Raw genomic sequence first — 22,131 nt, forward strand, 5'->3', positions numbered from 1 at the left:
ATCCACAATATTTCAAGTCATAAACAGCTCACAGCCTATTACTTCTGCTGCATTTTTTTATTCCCATGAGAAGAGAAAAGAATCCAGTACACGTTGACAGAAATAAGAAATCCGGACACATCACTGTCATCCCTTTGTTCTCTGAGCTTCGGAACTCTTGGTTGGAGTGGATCACATCTGCTATATTTGGAGAGACACAGTCTGTGCAAAGTGGGGTCTTGAGATGCCTCTGAAGTGTGTCTGCCAAGGCAAAAATAACCACATTCTGTATTTGCCCAGCATTTCCATTGTGTCTGCTGATTAGGACAGCTAATCAGCCCCAGTTCTCCCCAGCACCCAAACTGCTGCTGCTGTGCCTGTGTTCTCAAGAGTCAAGAAACAGCTTTGTAAATATGGTATAAAAACCAGAGCTAAGCTTGAAAATCTTGGGAGGTGTGTGTGTGTGTATGCTTGTGTGTGCACGTGTGTATGTATGTATGTGTGCATGTATGTATGTATTTTGTGTGTGTATGTATGTTTGTGTGTGTATATGTGTGTGCACTCACACTCATGTGAGTGCAAGCATGCGTGTATGCTTGTGTGCATTTGGATGCTTCTGATTAAAAAGCTCTGTAATCAACCATGACACTGCTTTCCTTGAGTGGAGGCATGCCTAGAGGCATAGAGAGAGCCACCTTTGTATAATTTTCAAGTAAGAGAAAGACATATCAACCTTTTATCCCTCATTATAAAAGTCTGAATGGCCACATCTGCAAGGAAGTGTAAAGTAATAGAATTTTTTGAATTTAACTTTTTATTGATTCTTTGATAATTTCACATCATGCTCTGCATTCCCATTCCTCTCCCCATCCCTTTGTTCCCACCCACCGCCCTTGCAACCTTCCCCCCCCCCCCAAGAGAAAGAAAGATCTCGTTGTGGAAGCTGTAGTATGTCATAGTGTGTCACACAGTATACTCTTTTGTCCACACATCTTTGCTTGTAAATGTTCATTGCAATGAGTCATTAGTCTAGTTTGAGGCCTCTGCCTTCTGTTACGTTATCAATTCTGGATCCTTTTTGGGATTTCTCTCAGATGCTCTGTTGTTGCCCTGTGTCACGGAGATCCTGCAACTTTGGATTTCTAGGATTGGCCCTTTCATGTGCTCTAGAAGTTTATCTATGGGGTAGATGTTGGGGTGGGCCAACTCATAGCCTTGGATCTGGGCCTGGGTGGTAGCTGTAAGCTATTATTTCCTGGAGGTGGAGTTGAGGTAGCATCATCTAACTGTGAAAGAATTCTGAGCATATTAGTGCTTAGCAAACTGGCATGGAGGCTCAAACTGATCTGTGAGGTAAAAATGGTATCAGCCCTCATTCCAACACAGTGATAAAATAGCTGAGTAAACAATTTAGGAAGAATTTATTTTGTCCTGGGTTTTCAGATTTTCAATCGATGGTCACTTGGCCTGTTGACTTTAGTCCAACAGTAAGGCAGACCATCATGGAGGGAGCCCATGAAGGAAGAAATTCTTACCTCATGGTGGCTGGGAAGGAAAGACAGGATGGGAGAGACCTGGGTCCCCATATCCTTTCCAATGACCTAACTTCCTTCCATTAGGCCTTCCCACCTATAGGTTCAAGCATCGTCCAATAATGTGACTACTGGTGACCAAGCCTTTAACACAAGGGCATTTGGAAGACTCTGAAGAAATAAACAATAAGAAAAATCTTTAAAGATTTTTTGTGCTAAGAAAGAAGGGAGGAAGATTAGAAGAAAGGGAAGAGGGTGTGGAAGGAAGAGAAGGAATATGAGAGACCTACATGGCCCAAAGTTTAAAATATTTACCAACTTGCAAGTTTTAGAACAATCGTCGCCCTTTGATTTCTATAATCAGTTTCAATTTTGTGGATGAGGAGACCAAGGCTCAGTGGGCATTGGCTTAGCTAGGCTCACAGGGTAGCATGATCAAGAATAAGGAGATCAGGACTGAAGCTTCTGCAGACATGGCTTTTAGTCCTGTCTTTCCTGTGGTCTAAGATTTTGTGCAATTGTTAAGAAGGTGTCTCTTTTGAGCCCATCATTCAAGAGTTTGCAATACTAGGGGCTGGAGGTAATGGTTCAGCTGGTCAAGAGCTTGCTGCATGAGAATCAGGACCTGGAATTGGATCACTAGCTCTTACAGAAAAGCCATGTGCTTTTATGATTCTGTAATGTCAGAGCTCAGGGTCAGAGACAGGAGCATCTCTGAGCTCACTGGCTACTCCTCTTAATTGAATGATGAGCTTTGGGTTTGATAAAAGTGTTTGTCTTAAAAATAAGGCCGAGACTGGCTGAAGAAGAGACTTGACATTGACTTCTAGCCTCCACACCTGTGTGCTCATGGTTACACCCCTCTATGTATGCACATAACACACACACACACACACACACACACACACACACACACACACACCACACACACACACACACACACACACACACACACACACACACCACCTCCACCCACAGCACCTCCACATACAAAAATAAAGACTTCACAGTTATAGCACTAACTGGCCAGAAAGCAAGTCAATGACACAGAATTGCACTTGCCAGCCACACGCCACACCAGCTACAGCTCTGGCTCCCAGACCAACATTTCTGATCAACTGCATATAAATTACAAGCCCTTCAGAGAATTCAGGAACATAGTACACTTGCAATGAGTTTCATTATAAGGATTAACCCAGGACCATCTAAATTTAAAGGTAATGGGGTTTGGTGTGGAAGAAGCCCAAGTCTGAGGTTTAATATATCACCTTGTATGCACATTAATGTGACTCATCAACCTGAGTCCTCAGCTGAGCTTTTGAATTCAGAGTAGCTTTTGTCTTGTTTTTGCTTTTTTTTTTGGTACTAAGAAGATATGTTAAGGCTTACTAAAAATTTTCACTTTGTTAAAGCAGGCTTTTCATGCAGTTAGCTCTAAGATGGCTAGAATGGAGCTGTCTTCTTCACCTGTCCCTGCTGTGTCTCAGGGAGAGGTCTGTTGGCCTGCTTCCTAACCAGTGAGCTGCATCTTCTTCCTATTGCCCACATGTTGTGCATGAGTGAAGTGCTAGGGGACTTGTTTGATTCTATGAAGTGAATGCATTACCACCACATATGGATGCTACCTCCCACTGGCATGGGAAAAGAGATGAGTAGGAGAGACAGAACTGAGAGGAGAGCTAGAGATGGCAGGCAGGGTTGCTGGAGTGTCTACAGAAGCTAGGCGCTAGGTGTGTATCCCTGTCTATCCAGTGGTCTTTGTGCTTACAGCCACTAATGTGGCTACGGTAGCTATCCAGATCTCTGCTCCATTCCTACCTTTCACCCATTGCTTTATCCATAATCACATGACCAGCTATGGTCTATCATCTCTAAGTTACCTTCCAACCACTTAAGGATTCATTCAAACCAGTAGCCAGAAAGCTGCCATGGAGACTTTCTTTTTGGGATCTAGTGGCTCTGGGGCTGAGTACTCATTCTTAACTTGTGGGTCATGATGCCTTGGTGGGGAAGTCACATATCAGACATCCTGTATATCAGATAGTCACATTATTATTCATAACAGTAGCAAAATTACAGTTATGAAGTAGCAATGAAATATTTTTATGGTTGGGGTTCATCAAAACATGAGGGACTGTACTAAAGGGTCACAGAATTGGGAAGGCTGAGAACCTGTCATCTAATGAGACCCTTGTCTGAGACATCTGGCACCATGGCGCCTCAGGGTGAACTATAAGTGAAGAGTAGTTTGTTCTTCCTGGTTCATCTTTCTTGCTTTCTTATTTTATAGGGTAATATAGGTTATCTATGAGTTCTTTTATGTGTTACTTGGTATATCTTGTTATGAGTAATTGCTAGAATGACCAGGGTGTGGCTTATATCAGATATGGAAACAAAAGACCTTAAAATGATGGGATGGAGTAGGAGACTGGCTGTCCTTCAGCTGCTTCATATTTATTTTAAAGGAAACTTTTCCTCTGCCTCCTGGTCCCCTTGGTGGGTGGAAGAAGGCTTCAGACCTGGAAAGGGTGTGCCCACAGGTCAGCCACAGGCAGAGAGCACCCTTTCTGGTTCTCATGCTTGCTGATTCATCATGGCTCACCTCGGAGCATGTAACCACCAGCAGTTCAAAGAACTGCAGTGGGTCCACAGAATTGCACAGCACGGATGTAGCTGCTGGGCTCTGGCTTGTTGCTGAGGGAAGCAGGGTTCAATGCCCAGTTAGGGAAGTAGTCCATGGTTCCATGGCTGCATAGTTGCCTTGAAGAGGCATCTAATCCAGGGGGTTTAGTTTGTATTCACCCGTCATAAATTTATGACTGCTGCTGTGATAGCCATTCTTCAGGGTTAGGTAAGATAAGTTTTTTCTCTTGGAGGCATGGCTATCAATTGTCCATGGCTTTCTGTGGGAGCAAACTGAGGCACCTGTTCATTTGCCTAGTCTTGTTCTCTTAATTCCTTTTCTTCACTTTGGTTTGTTTCACGTCTACCTAGTATCTATTGATCCGTCTATCTGCTGACACGGTGCCTGCTTATTTGGGGGAGTTATAAACATATGCTTGGCTATTGTTTGGTGGTATCTGCAAAATGCATTAACTCAGGGTTTGTCTCAGGAGTCCAAATTTGAAACCTTCATCATAATGCACCCTGCTATAAATGGCACAGTGTTTTCCTTAGGCAATACAAATTTGTATTATTTTGAAAATATATCTTCCAGTTCAGGTGTAGGTCAAGATGAGGTCATGGTGATAGAAGAAATTTATTTGGATCTTGGCATTGGGGACGATTAATCATTTCTTCATAGAATAAAATCCCCCAGCATGGCTCTGTTAAGTATAAGATGAGCACTGTTGCATTCTAAAACTTGGGAGATATGATACCAATCTTGCTCTGTCGCCACTTATTTGTGTCAATAATCCTTCACCGTTAATAGTAGTTATCAGAATTTAATTGCTTGGGCAAACTATTATATCCATTCTGTTGTTATTTTTAATTATGTGTATGTGTGTGTGCATATGTGTCATATGCTTGCAAGTGTCCATGTAGGCCAGTGGTGTCCAGTTCCCTAGAACTGGATTTACAGGCTGGTCTGAGCCACCTAACGTGGGTGCTAGAAACCGAACTCAAGTCCTCTCTAAGTAGTGTGTGCCCTTAACCGTGGGCAGTCACTCCATTATTTCTGTCTATGATGTTTTTGGCCTAGTCTGCTTCCAACCACAGGTATCTAGCTCTCTCCCCCTTGATAGCCCACACAACCAGTTTCCCTCTCTCAAAAACAAGTCTTCTGGTTTCCCTCTGAGACATTTTCCAGGTCTAAGTTTTTTTTTTTTTTCATTCTTCTGTCAACTCATGTGTTTACTAGCTCGTGTCTAGACTGAACAACTGATCTCTGTCTAGCCAGCCTCTTGCAGCTTTCCCCAACACTGCTGGATGCTTATCTCTCTTGCTTAGACATCTTCTGTGGCTTCATTTGAAGCCCAGGTCAAAGCTCGGTCTTCTCAACCCAGCATGTCATCTGCAGTCTGCCCACGGCCAGTTTCCCACTCAAAGCACATGTTACTGTGTGACCTCTAACCTCCCTTAACATGTGGCCTCTGACCTCCCTTAACACCTTCAGTCCCACTCTTAGTTTTGGTTATTAATGGCCACTCACTGCCAGGCAGCTGTAATGCTGTGGACTGCCACTTGATTCCTTAAGCTACTTGGTATTTTTGAGGACAAGAGATGGCATCTCCTATTTTGTGACCCAAACAGCATCTAACCACTGACTGTTCAGGTGTGGCTGTTGATGAGTATAACTTACAAAACAGTGTGGTGCAGAATCAGGGAGGATGTGGTCTACTAAGTAGGAAATAGCGGGAGTTCCCTTGTGATATGGATTTCATGGATGTGGTGTTTAGAGGAGTGGAGACCCAGTAAGTTAGTGCAGTTCTGGCAACAGACTGTTTGATCCTAGATAATGGTAGATCTTTGGTCCTCTGTGCTGGTCACTCTAGCTCTACCTGGGAAATTCAAAGACATCTTTATGGGTTCCCATCATGTGCCAGGCTGTGGGATTCTGGGATTCTTGTTCAGGTAACTGTAGTAGACAAAACAGATCCCTGGTGTCCTGAAACTTGGGCTGTTGGATATAAGGAAACATCACAAATAATGTCAGGTGATGGCCATGAATGCTGAGGTGGAAAGTGAAACACGTCAAGTGGCAGGGAGAAAACCATTCTTTTATACAGGCTCTTTACAAACGTATTTCCATTTGTCTAAAAGTAGCAGGTGCGTTAAAATGAAGCCTGGGTTTGGGAAGTGGTTCAGTGGCAGAGTACTGGGAAGGCCCAGGGCTCTATTCCTAGCCTACTGAAAGAGAAAATGAACAAGACAAAGCCCAGTCTTTCTAGCTTGAAATCCAGGAAGCAAAGATGATGGGGTAGCCAATATGGAAATAGACATTGTTGTTTCCTGCTGCCCCTTCTCTGTAATGAGAGGACTTGACATTATCCCCTGGCGAGGGTAGACCCTAGAAAGTAGGTGGTGAAGGCTAAAGAGGTGAGGGATTGCTCCTCCAGGAAGAAATAGTCTGGGTGTGTTACACTCATTCACGAAGGAGCAGAAAAGGGCTGTATCAGACTTGTGACCACAACCCAGGTGTGTGGCTGGATGTCAGCCCACTCCAGGCTTAACCCTTCTTCACTGGTCTGCATAGTATGTCCACTCAGGATACTCAGTTTGCCCTTCAGATTCCCCTTTCTCCAGTTAGGGATTGTAATCCTTGTAGTCAAGTTAAGATGATTTAAACACAACAGTAGTTTTTCATATTTTCTCCATGTCAGTGAACAGGTATCTCTGTAGCTAACAAGTGGGTGTTTACACCCATAAGATGCAAGTTTTGTAAATGGTGTGCAGTATACACCTTTTTGATAGAGAAGATGAAGTGTTAGTTAGATGAATATTTAGGGAAAACAAGGTTCCAGCTGCAGAGCTTTTGTTTTTCTGTGAGCTTTGATTCTCCTAAAGGTTACTTCTCAAGGTGGGCTGTCTTTTTCCAGAGGGGATGCTGGGTTGGAGCTGCTGTGTGTGTGTTACATGAGCGTGTGCACAGTGTAGTATATACTTCTGCATACATCTAAGAAAGGCGCTGGGGAGTTTAGCTCATTCAGAAGCTTCTAGATAAGATTCTCTACCAGTTTTATAGAACTGGGAGCAGGGAAGCTTGTGTGGAGCCACAGGAACTACTTAAGCAGGGAACTGGGAGCTCACACTGGACCAGAGCTGGAGATAAAGTTGCTCCTCTGAGGTGATCTGACCTGTTTGTGGCCACCAGTAGAAGAGCTCGTGCAGGACTGCGGTGGGAGCAAGCAAGCTCTGTCCACCTGGTGTGTGATTCTGATGCACAGAGGAGGTGCTTCCGCCTCCTGCTCCTGTGATGACTTCACTTGGGGCATCTCCCTAGGGCTGTTTGTCTCATTGTGACTAAACACTGTCAAAGAAGCCCAGAAAAACCAGGTCCCGAGTGCAAGGACGAGGCATGGCCTCAGCTAAGTGGAGGTCTTCTGGCTTTGCTGCTGACTCCCTTGGCCTCCTTCCTCTCCAGTCTCAGGCAGTCTAAAGCGGCTCTCCTGCCATTGCCCCCGGGCCAACCTGACTACCGTGGGTACCACAAGCTACGTGCCCAGCCAGCTCCATCCCCACGTGCGCTCTGGGCCGCCGAGACGCTCCGGAGCACTAGGGTCCGGCCGACGGGGTTGCCTTGGGTCTACCGGGCCTCTTGAAGGTCCAGGGCGGGGTGAGGTCTCTGGTAAATCCAGAGCTAGAAAAGCCAGGGAACCTTCTCCACGAATCCAGGTTGGGATGGGGCTTTGGAGGAGGGGCGTGGCCTCACAAGTTCACGGGGCGGGACCCAGGGGGTGGAGCCTATTCACAGGCAAGATGGGGCGTCTCGAGTCACAGAGGGGTGGGCCCTCACAGGTTCAGGGCGGGGCTGAGTGGGGCGGGGCCTGCCGCTGCTGCGGCGGTTGTGGCTACAGTGTAGTCTCCAGAGGCAGCCTAGGTACATAGGCGGCCCCAGTCTCTCCAGAGCATCCTTCGCGGCTGGTCCCCGCCTGCAGCCCGCTCGCAGCCTCGGGCCTGGAGGCTGACTTCTCTGTGTTTTGTTTTCCCCACGCCTCGTCTCTGCAGGACCCGTTCGTTCTTCTGCGGGCTACAAGAAGGCAGAGGATGAGATGTCCCGGGCCACGTCTGTTGGAGACCAGCTAGAGGCACCGGCCCGCATAATTTACCTCAACCAATCTCATCTCAACAAATTCTGCGACAACCGGATCAGGTAGGAGAAAAGGCAGCCGGGTGAAGCTCAATGCTCACATTCATGGGATGGCTTTTCCATCACCCGGCCGGCCCTCAGTTCACTTGCTTTCCCCAGCATCTCTGTCTCCTGCACCCACCTTGAGCCCAAAGGTCCACACCCAGTGCCCAGTGGGCTATGCGAACACAGCTGCTGTCTTTTCCTTTGCAGTGCTGTGTCCAGCCCATCTGTTGGCCTTGCGGAAGTTATTCTAATGCCACCGATAAAAGTGAAGGTGTCTTCTCACCCCTGACTGCCTTCCAAGAATCTCTATAGACTTAGTGAAACCTCGTTGATGGTTCTCTTTGTCATAGCTCTCTTGTGTAGTTTGCAGAACATCTGTGGAGAAGTGCTTTATAAGGCAATCCCACAGGCTACAGGGACTCGCATTCATTTCCCAGTGACCCACTGCATTTACTAAGAGTCTTATTTGCTAGGAAATCTTGCCTAGAGTCAACAGAAAAATGAATGGAAGGTAGCATTTTAGTGCCTGCTTTCTGCCTGCTGGCCACTGTGTTAGATGCCTTAGCAGTGTATCTCCAGTGTCTTATGGAGCAAGTCATTACTTCCAGATCGGCAAACTGGAGTGGAGGGATGTGAAATGTACTATGCTCATATACTAATAGCTACAAAATGGGAAAGCTAGAAGTCAAACCCACTCATCTTGACCAGCAAGCAAATTCTTGCCGCTGTGCAAAGCTTGTTTCTTAGCTTGGTGTTAGCACACTTTAAAACACCAGTAAACTTTTGAGCTTTAACCAGCTTCATGTCTGTGAGTGATTTTTGAGGATAGTATAGTGAGCTGCTTAGAACATTCTACTCAGGTCTGGATTGCCACAGAGACCTCTTTCGTGTTTTATAAGGGAATCCCACCTTCATCCATCCATCCCAACCATCAATGAGGCTAAAACTTTGTGGTTAGATATTTAACTACTATAGTACCTTGGTAATGCCACACTGGCAGCAAGGTCTGGTTTTTTGGTCATTTCTATAGCTTGATAGGATTTGGGAAAGAATAACAATGTATCTATATGTGGAGTTGGTACCTTCATTTTTTTAAAGGGAGTGTTAATTTTGTGTGGCTTTATTTTGTATTTCAAGAATGACCTTTGAACACATTTTAAGTTTAAAAACTACATGTTAGGATATCTCAGTCTTCATTTATGAATAAATAGGCTTGTTTGGATATGTGGGACATTACAAACAGAACATTATAGTTTAACAAACTAGCACGATTAATTAAAAAAGAGACAGTAAAATCTGGAAAAGCCTTGGAGAAATTGAAGCCTCATACATTTGGCCAATAGGAATGAAAGATGGGACTGCTGCTTTGGAAAGCAGTTTGGCCTGCTTCTAAAAGGATCAAGGCAAAGTTACCATAAGACCCAGTAATTCCAAAGCTATGTATACATAGCCAACACACATGGAAACAGAGATCCTCACAAACACAAGTATACAGATGTTGATGGCAGTATAATTCATGGTGTAAAACATGCACACATTCAGGGATTCATTCAGATGACTATGAAGTGTGGAAAAGCCACACAGAGGAATATTAATATAAAATATTATTATGTAGATGAACCCTCAAAGTATTCAATGAAAGAGCAAGTCATGAAAAGCATCACTTTGTGTGAACTGATTTACGTGACATGCCTAAAAGAGGTGTTTCCTGATCCATTAGTGGTTCCTGGGGCTGGAGAAGGAAGGTGGAGGTGTGGGAGGTAGGGAGTGACTGCCTAGCTTGGAATGATGGCTGTGTTACTCTGAATGCATGAAACACTGTTTGGAGCCCAGCATTGGCCATATAGTTCTATGTCTCCTCACCTTTCATATTTCTATTGAATTCCTTGCAGGAACACTAAGGCTACTTTTTAAGAAGTTAAATATTACATAAGGAGAAAGGATTGGAGGATCATCGTCATATATATATATATATATATATATATATATATATATATATATATATAAACTTCAGTGCTTTTCAAAAGGTTTTTTGCTTAGTTCTGCCAATTTTGGTATTTCTGTGAAGGTTTGAAACAGTGACAATAAAATAGGGACCCCATTCCATCCCTGGTTTGCACAGGAAGCACACAGCAAGGGTCATCTGGGGAGAGGGCACCTCAGTTGAGAAAATGCCTCCATTAAGTGGATCTGGAGCCAGGTCTGGGCTTGGGGGGCATTTTCTTGATACATAATTAATGCAGGTGAACACAGTCCACTGTAGATAGTAGCATCTCTGGGCAGGTGGTCCTTGGGTGTATAAGAAGAAAGCAGGTTGATGAGCCACAGAGAGCAAGCCAGTAAGCAGCACTTCTCCATGGCCTCTGTTTCAGTTCCTGCCCCCAGGTTCCTGCCTTTAGGTCCTGCCCTGCCTTCTCTTTATGATGGCCTCAACACTATAGGCTGAAGTAAGCAAACCCTTTGCCTCCAAGTTGCTGCGGTCGTGTGCTTATCATAGCAATAGGAGGAAAACTAGGACAGGAGGCAAACATGTAAGAGTAATGGGGCCTCGATACCTGTCTTCATCAGCACCAGTTTTATCCTGAGAGGGAGTCCAGCTGTTTACCTGATAATAGAGTTTCATTTGTACTTTTTTGGGGAGAAGGGTTTGGAATAGGTATGTGTATTGGATTGGCTGGAAATGAAGCAGGCTTATGACCAGCTGGATAGCTGTATGGATTCATTTACATCATACTGAGTATGAAAATGATAATTTCTTTCTTACTTCATGGCTTATCCTGCACTGGATCTAGGCTAAGAACTTTACAGTGTGGCCCTTGAGCTTCTGTAAGGTCAGCTTGGAGTATGTGTTCCAATTCTGCTGAGTATTAATGGGAATCACTAATGGTTGTCAATGACTTGCAGTTCATTAGGAACTGATCACAAAGCTTCTTGACCTTAGAGTTTAGGGCTTTTACACAGCACTGAGCCATGGGATTGGAGCCCTTTAGTGGTGCTGAAATGAAGTTTACAAAACACTGATTTGTTTTTTAAGCTAAGCTATTCAAGGGAATATTATTATAAAAGGAAATTGCTAAAGAACTTTTTTCTTAATATAATTTTCCATGTGAAAGGGATATTTTTCTCATAATCAGGAACCTGGGTGTCCTCAGACTGCCCCTCTCCCTCTGGTGCTGAGGATGGAACCTGCCTCACACACTCGAAGCACATGCTACACCCCTCGGTGCGTTATTTCTAAATTAAACATTTTTGGAAAGAGAGGACCTCAGAGGGACAGCTGAGGATCCTGATGGTCCACTCGTTCAGGGGGGTCTTTTTGAAGCCTGTCCTCTCTAGCTCAGATTTCTCTACTCTCCCCACTTCTTGGCCGGAACTCTCGTGGCCCCGACGATTACTCTGTACTTGCTTTTGCAGGCACTTTGTTTGACTTAAAGACATGAACATGGCTTGGGAGTTTGACGGTGAGGGAAGGAACAGTGTTGAGCATCTGGGGAAGTATGTCAAAGATGATGTGCTGTACTACAGCAGGGAACTGACATGACTCAAGGAAGAGGCTCGACCCGGGGAATGGCTTGGAGAGCGAGCAGTCATTTCTGCTTGGCCCTGCATGTACAGAATGCTCTACATGGGAATTCTAAATTCTGGCCAATCAGAATTTAGTTCTGAGTGCTGTGACATGTGTGTGTAAGTCTCTCCAAACCCTGATCTTGGACCTAACACTGAGTAACCTGCTGTATACACTGTGCTCGCTGACATTTCCACTGGGAAGCCAGTGAATTAGCATCATCGCCATGGTGATCAGTTTTGAAGCAGCATCTTTCTCCTAGGCACTGGTTCTTATCTAAGAGGACAATCGTCTTCTTCATTATTTAGAAATTAAAATTAAAACTTAGCATTTTGGGACATGCCATTAATCCCAGCTCTTGGGAGGCAGAAGCAGGCAGATCTTTGTGAGTTCCGCACCAGCCCTGATCTTTGTAGTGAGTTAAAAAAAAAAAAACTCAAAAATCTGAAACTTTCTGAGAGTCAACATATCAGAAGTGGAAAATTCCGCATGTAACTTCATGTGGTGGGTCAGCATCAGAACACAGGCACAGCAGAAACATGCAAGGAAAGTTACTGTCAGGCTAATGCCTGGGATACATGTGAAACACAAATGGCTTCTGTGTTTGGACTCAGACAGTCTCAGTGTGTCTATGTGGATAGTCCCAAATCGAAGAGAGACAGGCAGAACAAAAAGCAATCGAGCAAGCAAGATCAGAAGCAGTTCTTGTCTCAATCATTTTGGTAAGGGATGTTTAATGTACGTGCTGGGACAAATGTCTCAGAAAGAACAGGGATGGAGAGAACAGTACTCTTGAGTAGTCCACTTGCTTGTGTGCTGTGCTGCTGATGTGGGTGCATATGGTGCTAAAGCCAATGGCGTTGGGTACTATGAAGATGAGGAATTTTCTAAAAACTTTAAAGCTACAGAATTTAGCCAGAATCTGGTTTCTGTTAAACCTACTTATTATTTAGCAAAGAAGTACCACTAAAATCTTAACAAGTTTTTGTTGATTGTTTAAAGGAGTTAGGAATGCATATTCTTGTAGAGTTTGCCAAGTGAGCACAGAGGTCCCATCTTTGCACTGGAATAGACCTGGCATGGCGGTGCGTGTCTGTATTCTCAGCACCCAGGCAGTGGGAATAAAAGGATGGGAAGTTCATGGTCATCATCAGCTACATAACAGAGAGAGGCCAGTTTGGGATACACAAGGCAATAAGGCATCTCAAAAATAAATAACCAGGGGATAGGGATATGACTCACATAGTACAGTGCTCACTGAGTGACAGTGAGGACATGAGATGAGGTCCATAGTACTTACAGAAAAAGTCGGGCATGTGAGGATGGAAGGATGGCTCAGTGGTTAAGAGCAGAGGACCTGAGTTCTGTCTTTAGCACCCATGTCATGGGACATGCAACTACCAATACTCATGTATGCATACCTATGTGCATACCTAGAAGTAGATCATATCTTTTTAAAGCCAAGTATTCTCACATGTAATCATAATTCCAGCAGTGGAGAGGTAGAGACAAGAGGGTTTGCTGGTCTGTGAGTCTAGCTAATGAGTAAACTCCATGTTCAGTGAGAGGCCATGTCACAAAAAGTAGTAGTTGAGGTTGGCATCTGATATTAACCTCTGGCCTCCACATCTCTCATGCACACATGTGTATGTACATCACAAACACGCACATACACACATGCACGAATGCACACACACTTGTGCACAATCACGCACACACAGGCATATGAATGCATGAGTGTGTGCAAATAAATGAATGAATAAATAAGCAGATAAATTGAAACTCTTGAATACAGGGATAGTTGTATTTGTCAAGTTTGTTAATGATAAAATACTCATCAGATTTGTTGCTCACGTTGAGTGCATCTACCTAGCTACCTTCAAGCAGCCTGGAGATCTCATCTCTGTTTTTGCTATTTTTACCGTAGAGTCAGAACTCTTGGTTAATCTCCAAGGCAGACACTGTTTCCTAGATAGGAGCATCAGAATAGATCAAGAATACTTATTTCATATGCACTAGCAGCAAATAGCTCAACAGAAAAGTCTCATAATTAAAAGCGCCACCTGATTTATACATGTGGCAGGATTTTGAGACATCTTACATCAAAAATATTGAAATTGAAGAGTCATTGGCATTGTGTATTTCAGGTAACCACTGTGCCTAAGCTGTCTTGAGCAATATATATTTTTAGAAACAGAAAAAAAATTTGTCAGCCCTGGGCTAGTTAAGTATTTGATGTTTCTAAGGAAACAGCAAATGTCTGGGAGAATAGACTTTGGTGGCAATATTTCTTTATCAAATTGACCCTTGTGTGGGTGCATAATGCAACCAAAGAAACCTCTGTACTGCTTCCATTTGGGTAGGCAAAGACATTTTGTTTGAGAATCTGGATTAGTGACCTATTTCTGTGTGTTCCTCTTTCCACATCCCTCCCCTCCCCTTTTTTTCTCTCCCCTCCCCTTTCCTTTTCTCCCCTTCCCTTCCTTTACCTTTCCTCCCCTCTTTTAAAATTTGAGACATGGTCTCACTCTATAGCTCTTGAGCTCAGTCTTCAGCATAGGTTGTCCAGGAACTTGACCTCTTCCCAAAGTCCACGAACTCACTTTTCTGCAGACGTAAAAGCATATCTTATTCTTACTGAATTAATCAAGAATGCATTAATGGGAAAGAAGTTAAATTTGATCAGGGTTTGAGGAAACTAAGGAGAGACAGGGACTGAATAACACATAATCCAAGAGGAGAAGGTACCTGGTGAGCTCTGAGAAGAACCCATTGCATGAGCATTGTACCAGGGTGATATGCTTCCTTGGAGCATGTGCTGTGGTGGGGGCTGTTACCAAAGTTTTCAGGCTAACAGCCTTGGCTCTAGCAGCCCCAATAAGCAAGGCTTGCCCACCTGTCTTAGTACATCAATTTAAGAAATTAGTAGACATGAAAGGTTTATTCAGTGTGACCATATTAGGTAAAATAACATATAAAGGGCTCCAGTGACCACTGAGACCATTTGTAGTGTGCAGAGAAGATGTAGGGTTTAACCAAGCCAGAAATATGCATGATTAATCAGGCCTAATCAAAGTGTGGTCTCATGACCATTGCTGATCTCTCATATCCTGGCTTTGTCCCTGGTCTATCCTGTTGGCTCACAAGTGTGTGAAATCTTTTCTTGGGAGGCAGTTTCCTCCTCTGGCTGGCACAAAGGCTTCAGTCTTCCCCTTACTTAGCACAGGATTCCTGGGGAAATACTCCTTCTTCAATTTCATTGTTTCAGCAGTTAGAAAGCCAAAGTGAAGAGTAGAGTCTGTCTCTCCAGACTGTGTCTTTCCTGGTGCATGCTTATAGGATATTGACACTATGGGCAAACCGAGTGGAAAGGTAGATAGCTATTCTGTTGGATCCTTTTCAGGCTTCCACAAGTATATAATTTTCTCAAGATTAAGGGGAAAAATCTAGGACAGTAGTTCTCAACCTGTGGGTTGTGATCCCTTGGGAGTCGAATGATCCTTTCACGGGAATCATCTAAGACCATCAAGACAGAGACTTACATTGCAATTTATAACACTAGCAAAATTACACTTATGAAGTAGCAATGAAAGTACTTTTATGGTTGGGGTCACCACAGCATGAAGAACTTTATTAAAGGGTCACAGCATTAGAAAGGCTGAGAACCACTGCTCTAGAAAATAAGAATGCAAAGCTCTCGTTTCCTGTTGGATAGATTGGCAAATGTCTGTTAGAACCTGGACAGGTCTTGGAACTGGTGATGGCTCAGTGGTTAAGGGTGTACAGCTTTCCCAGAGGACCTGAGTTTGGTACCTAGTACCCATGTTGGGGGCTCACAGCTACCTGTAACTCCAGCTCTAGGGGGATATGCCTTCTGGCCTCTGTGGGCATGTGCACTCATTTGTATATATCCAAACTCATGTACATATAGCTAAAAAATATAAAAAGGACAGAGAGAAGAAGGGTCAAAGTCTTCCCAGACCACTGTGCCAAGTAGATAGGAGAATACCTGCTCTCTGGTGTCCAGAAGTCATCCCTATGCCCCCCTGCTCACAGTTCACGCACAGGACACCTAGGCTGGGCATACAGAGGCTGAAGGAGGCTGCGGCACTTAAGCCCTGGCCAATTCTGTCTGTGCCCAGCATTCAGTCTTAGGACTTGGCTTCACCATCTGGAAAACAGCACCAAAGGGCTTGCCGTGCCACCTGTGGCCACCCAGCACATAGCAGATGCTCTCCTAGAAACTGAACCAGCAGCTCTTTCCAGGGACAGTGCTTAGGGAGAACAAAGGGGGAGTCTGACCATTGTTGGGATGTTTTATAGAGAAAGTTCCTGCAAACCATGAGGTCAGGGTAGACTCAAATGCTGACCCACTCTTTTCTCTCGAGTGAGAGCCGGCTCTTCGTAACTTAAATCAGAGTTTGTCAGCTAGTTGTCTTGTGGTATATTAGACGTGAGTGAATGATTTGAGGTTGACTTTAGGACACTGTTAGCCATGCAGGTAGATAATTCTGTCTCTTCAGGACTTGTGTGTATCATCACTTTAATGGCTCTGGAGAGCCACTGTCGGTTGGTTCCGGCCTTCAGGCATTTGTGAGCAAACTCCTACATCTGTTCTTCTCTTTTTTCTAAGGTGTTGATTTTAGTATATGAAATGCATCAACAACAGACAGACTTTTAGGGAGTGTAAAACCATTACAAAGCCACCTGCAGAAACTTGGGGACCATGCACAGAGTACAAGCCTCAAAGGAGATACACAAAGGGCCAGACATTACTGTAACTTTAATTTTTTTTTAAATGTCTATTTTTAATGATGGGTTTTAAATGATTTAACCTCCCATTTAGCCCACTACCCACCAGAGGCAGTTGGAAATAAAGGATATAGGGGAAGTGAACCTGTTTAGAAAGGTTCTTTGGGGGTAACTCCCGTGTGTGTTGTCTGGAAATCAGCAGTTCAGTTCACAGGTTAGCAGCTCACAAACACTTTACAAAAACACCAACAGTCTCGTTCTGTTGCTTCAAGATAGTAAACTTGAATCAGCAACGGTGGCACTACCTAGCAGAGAAAGCCAGGCCTCGGCCTTGACATGAATCAACAGGAGAGGCCCAGAGGGACACCAAGAGAAGTCCTTGGCTGTGCCTCTCTCAATAAAGTGAAGATCAACAAAGACATGAGACCAACAATTGTTATACAGCTAACTCTATAAGCAAATCTAACTCAGCCCCTGCCACTGTCCATCCAGTCCTTTTTATATGCCCTCTAAACATCATGTGTCCTCCACAGGCCTTGTCCCAACAAGTATGTCTGACTCAGCTGACATCATTGACATCTGCCAATCAGCTGGAATCTGACACACCACAAGTTTTTTTGGCGCATTTCTCTCTATAAAGTCCTGACCATTGGAGCTCAACTATGTAATAATAAGGTGAACCAATACATGTGTATCAGCAAAATCCTTTATCATGTGTCCTTTTATGTGTTTGCTTTAACAGAACATCCTTTCTCCCATGTCCGTTTCAACAAAACATTCCTTTACAAGTCTGCCTTAGCCTTTCACCTGTGTTCACTTCAGCTAAATGTTCATTCTTTCACGTGTTTGCCCCAGCAAAACACCATCCAACCAACTTTCCAAAGAGCCCTTAAGTTTTCACTTCATATAAAGCTAAACGAAGGGACAGGGACTTGCTATTTGGAGGGCTGTGAGGTTGTGGGACGCTAATGGGAAGATCTGTCTTGTGATACCGATGAGCTTCTTCTAGGTGACAGCCATCCAGGGTCATGTCTTTTCTGGTGTTCGAGTCAGATCTTCCTGTGAAATCTTTTCAACTCAGTAAAGGGGTACTGAATGGGAAAACCCATCTGGGCCTTCTGCCTGTGCAGTTCACTGATGTGATAAGTTTGTCAGAGGACAGCCCCTGAGTCAATGCTGTCTGTAGCTTTTCAGGCTAGCCATCTTGAAAGCAAGCTAGCTTGAGCTGTTGCATTTGGGATGCCATTGTGTAGGACACATATTGTCACATAAGTTCTCTGTAGCAGTGGTCTTCAAACTTGTCAGCACTGTGTTTGAATATCTGTAGACTAGACTGTTGCCATGTCTCAGGACTTGACATGCATTTGCCAAGATTCTCAGTCAAGCACTGTGACAGTATACATACATGTTCTTAGTTATTTTGAGTGTTTTTGACCATCTTGCCAGACTTACTTAAGCTTTCCGTTTGCTCCACCTAGAAAAAGGCTTTGAAGAACCTTGCTTTGGAGCAGGCCTGTCTGTGCTGGCTTTTATTTCCTGACAGCTTTGCAACATTCTCAAATTTCCAATGTGGTTTCTTTGCATAATGCTTCTTTTTGGGAGGGTCTGTGTCCTTGGAATTAGATAAAATAATTCATAAATCCATCTAGCTTGGAGACGCAAACAGGAGCATAGAGTCATAAGCAGAGAGACAGATGGAGGGGTGGGCACCTCTGCCACCCTGTGGTTTTCAGCCCAGGCTGCTGGAGCCAAGTGTCATCCATTGGTCCTGGTGGCTTAGACAACAGGACTGTGCTTTCTCCCAGCTGATACAGCCAGAAGTCACACCCTCATAACTTCATTTAATCCATTTGTCGTCCAAAGGCCCCACCTGCAAATAGCACCACATATAGGGCTTCACATGTTCTCCTACCGTCCACTGGAAGGCTTTGTGTAACACTTCCCCTCCAGTTACATCATATAGGACTAAGCATGGAGAGCAGGCGACTCCAGTGTTAAGCATCCCACAGCTACTACCAAGGGGTGTTTGGGAGGTACCTATCTGTATAAGCCCTTGGGCTAAGTCCCTTCAAGGCCTTACTGTAGAGCCCTGTGCTGTAGTTCAAGTGGGGGCTGTTCCCCTCCCCTGGAGAAGACCCAGAGGGAGATTTTGCTTCAGACCATAGCAACCCGAAGCCTGATGGTCAGGAGTATGAGGGGCAGTGGAGTGTAACAACCTGTTGAGAACCGCCCCACGCTTGGGGGCCAAAGTGTTGGGACCCGTGTTCTACCGACTGAGCTAGCCGGGCTAAGTGTTCTGGTCAAGAGAGAGAGAGAGAGAGTGAGGGCTCTTGGGGCAGGAGACGCAAAGAATGGAGACAAGACAGAGGTTCTGATCAAGTCTCAAGTCTCATACCAAGTCTCTTTTCTCAAGTCTCAAGTCTCTTACCAAGTCTCAAGTCTCTTTTATTGAAGGGAATTCTGAGGTATTTATATGCTTTTGCCACGTGCCTTGTAGGCGTGTGGATACCACATGCCTTGTAGGTGTTGATATGACGTAAGACTTACAGGCGTCTATTAGCGTGGATAGCACGTGCACCGTGCACCTTGCACCTTGCAGGCTTGGATACCACGTGCGCCTTGCAGCTGGGGCCAGTAAACAGCAAAACAAAATATGTGGGATATCAGAGTGTGCTTCAGCTGTTGTAGGCTATTGAAAACCAAATCTCTTATCAGGGTATATGGTTCCAGATGGCTGCAAAGATAATCTAGCCGCTTTCTGTTAAAAGTCGGCTCCCAACACAACCAATATGTATCTTTCCAGATATGGGTCTGCCCTTAGCCAGCAAAGCTTTTTCGAGGAGTCTTTCCCAAGATTCCCTGGGCTCTCTGAGGATGCAGAGTGGGGTTTTGAGTGGGTGGATAGACATACATGCTTCTAGGTTGGAATTTCAGTGATGGGGAAAGCACTGAGTGTTCCTCTTGCTTCGGTGGTTTGTTCCCTTGAAGCTGTTTTGAACCGTGTATTGGGAGCAGGGTGCATGACCTCACAGTGGTAGAAATCCTCATGGTTAGACCTACTGGGGTGATCAGAGGCCCATGGGGCCACCTCTGACAGTGTGCCATGAGGGAGAGTAGCAGTCCTGTGCTAGGATGCACCCAATCTACAGGAGAGACCTCCGGCATCCTCCACCTGTAGAGCGAGAATCCTCCTGCCTCCGTAAGAGCTAGTCAGACTACAGCTCACTGCAGCTGCAGCTGTTGGCCGCTTGCCTGCAGTGGTGATTACCACTACTGTTCCAGTCGGACATTCATGTCACTCACTGTCTAATTCTTTGATAATCCCATAAATTGATGATCTGGGGAAATACAAGTGGATTAGACTATGACTCTGTACTAGGGCTGTATATTGTCTAGGGAATAACTATGTGGGCTAAGAATACCTTGGTAGATTTAGGGCACTGGGGGCTTCTTTCTGTGTGTATATTTAATATTTTACCTAAATAATATCTAAAAAATACTTAGTTGCATCATTAATATGCAAATGTTTTAGGCTGTAAGTACTTATACATATCAGGTTACATTGAGAGCATAAGGCAGGTGGTGTGTGTATGTGTGTGTGAAAGAAGAGAGAGAGAGAAAGAGAGAGAGAGAGATTCTGTGTGAGTGTATGAATTGTTGTTAAATCAGGAAATTGGTTCTTCCTTTTGGTGTGCTGAAAGGACATAGTTATACGAGATTATATTAAGTACACTGTCACCTCCTCCTGCAATGGAACACCCAGCAAGATTCTATAGACTAGCTTAAGCCTAGTCCAAGTAACTAAGTAGAGTCCGACTGACTGGTGAGAAAGTATCTTAGTCTCAGTCTCCCTGGTACCAGATATTGAGCGCAGGGCCTGATGGGAGCTAGGCCTATGCTCTATCGCTGACCTTTAGACCTTTAGTGTCTCACTAAATGCCCATGCTGACCTCAAATTACTGATCCTCCTGCCTTAGCCTCCCCAGTAGCTAGGATTCAGGTATGTGCACCTAGTGTGCTTCTTGCTCTGTCTCCTTTATTTCCTCTTTTCTCATTTGGACCATCCATTTTATGGTAACATGAACTTTGCTTGATAGTCCAAAGGAACTCAGAAATGTGCATAGTATTTTATCTGAAAAATTTTAAAACTTTATTTTATGTGTACAAATGTTTTGTCTTTGTGTGGGTTTGGGTTTTGGGTGCCTGCCTGATACCCTTAAGAAAGTGTCGGACCCTTTGGAACTGGAGCTACAGATGGCTATGAACCACCATGTGAGTGCTGGGACTTAAAATCTTGAGTCCTCTGAAAGGGCGAACAGTGCTCTTAACTACTCTCTTCAAACTAATCTGAGGTCTCACTAGAAGATTCTATTATATTAAGACATACTCTTTAAATTATCTCATTAAGTATTACACTTCTATTTTTATTCCAGTAAGTGGTGGTAGATTTGAAAGTATTGCTGTCTGCAATGTGGAATTCATTTGTAAGCTCTTGTCTTTTGAGAATAGAGCTCTTTCTTTGACAATAGTTTCTGTTTCCTCTCTGGTATCCTCATTACTCCCCGGCATCCATCTTTGTTAGAACTGCCTCAGATTAGTTTTTAACACTACCTTTAAATTAAGTTTCATTAGTGATTCTATGTCACCAGAGCAAATTAGATTATTTCATAGAATGAGGATGCCAGGGGGCGGTGGAAACATTAGCTTCTCTCAGTTCCTCTGTTTTGCCTGTCAGCTGTCACACAGCTTCAACCCACGCCCATCTCAGTAAAAATTTTGCTCATTATACACTACACTGCAGGATAGCTAGCTTTTCTTCTCCTTTCTTAACCTTTCCTCCTTCTCTCCCTCCCCCTTCCTCTGGCATGCTCATGTAAAGGCTATAATATGTATCATATATTACCCAATGTGTACAAATGTTCTCTCTCACACAACACACACACACACACACACACGTATATACATATATGCACACACACACACATATATATACATATATACACATTGTATGTAAAGGCTAAGTTGTGGCATACGACTAGGTATGTATATAGTTGTATAAGAGTCATATAGTTATATATATATATATATATATATATATATATATATATATATATATATCTGTCTGTCTCTCGGCAAAGGCTTTTTACCATTGGGCCTACTCCACAGTTTGTGGGAGAAATAATTAGCAATAAGTGGTGTGGATAGGAGGGAGGAAAACCACAGCTCTTCTCTGTACAAAGGGCTTTATTTGACTCACCTAGAAAAATTTATTAAGTCAAACATTGCAGATATTGTCAAGTCAGGGAACTCGAAATCAAATAATACCATGACAGAGGATTCTTCTTTTTGGTTCATTATTACCCATTTCCCACTCTGTTGTATGAAGTGTGTACACGTGTTTGCACAACCCACAACCTACAGTGCTTCAATGCTTGTAACTCGTGTGGTCCTCAGAGGAGCACACAGGGAAGCAAAGGCAGCCTTGTTTGACACCTGAGCCTGGGACC

At 44.1% G+C, this 22,131-nt stretch overlaps 1 protein-coding gene across 3 annotated transcripts in view; it reads left to right on the forward strand.

Annotated features, from left to right (window-relative positions):
* Atp8a2 (ATPase phospholipid transporting 8A2) overlaps positions 1-22,131 on the forward strand; it is a 480,046-nt gene that overhangs the window by 66,769 nt on the left and 391,146 nt on the right. For 2 of the 3 annotated variants that reach the window (XM_076930916.1, XM_034499073.2), the window contains exon 2: positions 8,181-8,325. In XM_076930916.1, coding sequence (XP_076787031.1) covers positions 8,181-8,325 — 145 coding nt within the window. Of the gene's footprint in view, positions 1-7,479; positions 7,653-8,180; positions 8,326-22,131 lie in introns of those variants that run through there. The other variant, XM_076930917.1, reaches the window with a different exon arrangement.

This window comes from Arvicanthis niloticus, chromosome 3, assembly GCF_011762505.2.
Source record: "Arvicanthis niloticus isolate mArvNil1 chromosome 3, mArvNil1.pat.X, whole genome shotgun sequence".
Classification (NCBI taxonomy): domain Eukaryota; kingdom Metazoa; phylum Chordata; class Mammalia; order Rodentia; family Muridae; genus Arvicanthis; species Arvicanthis niloticus.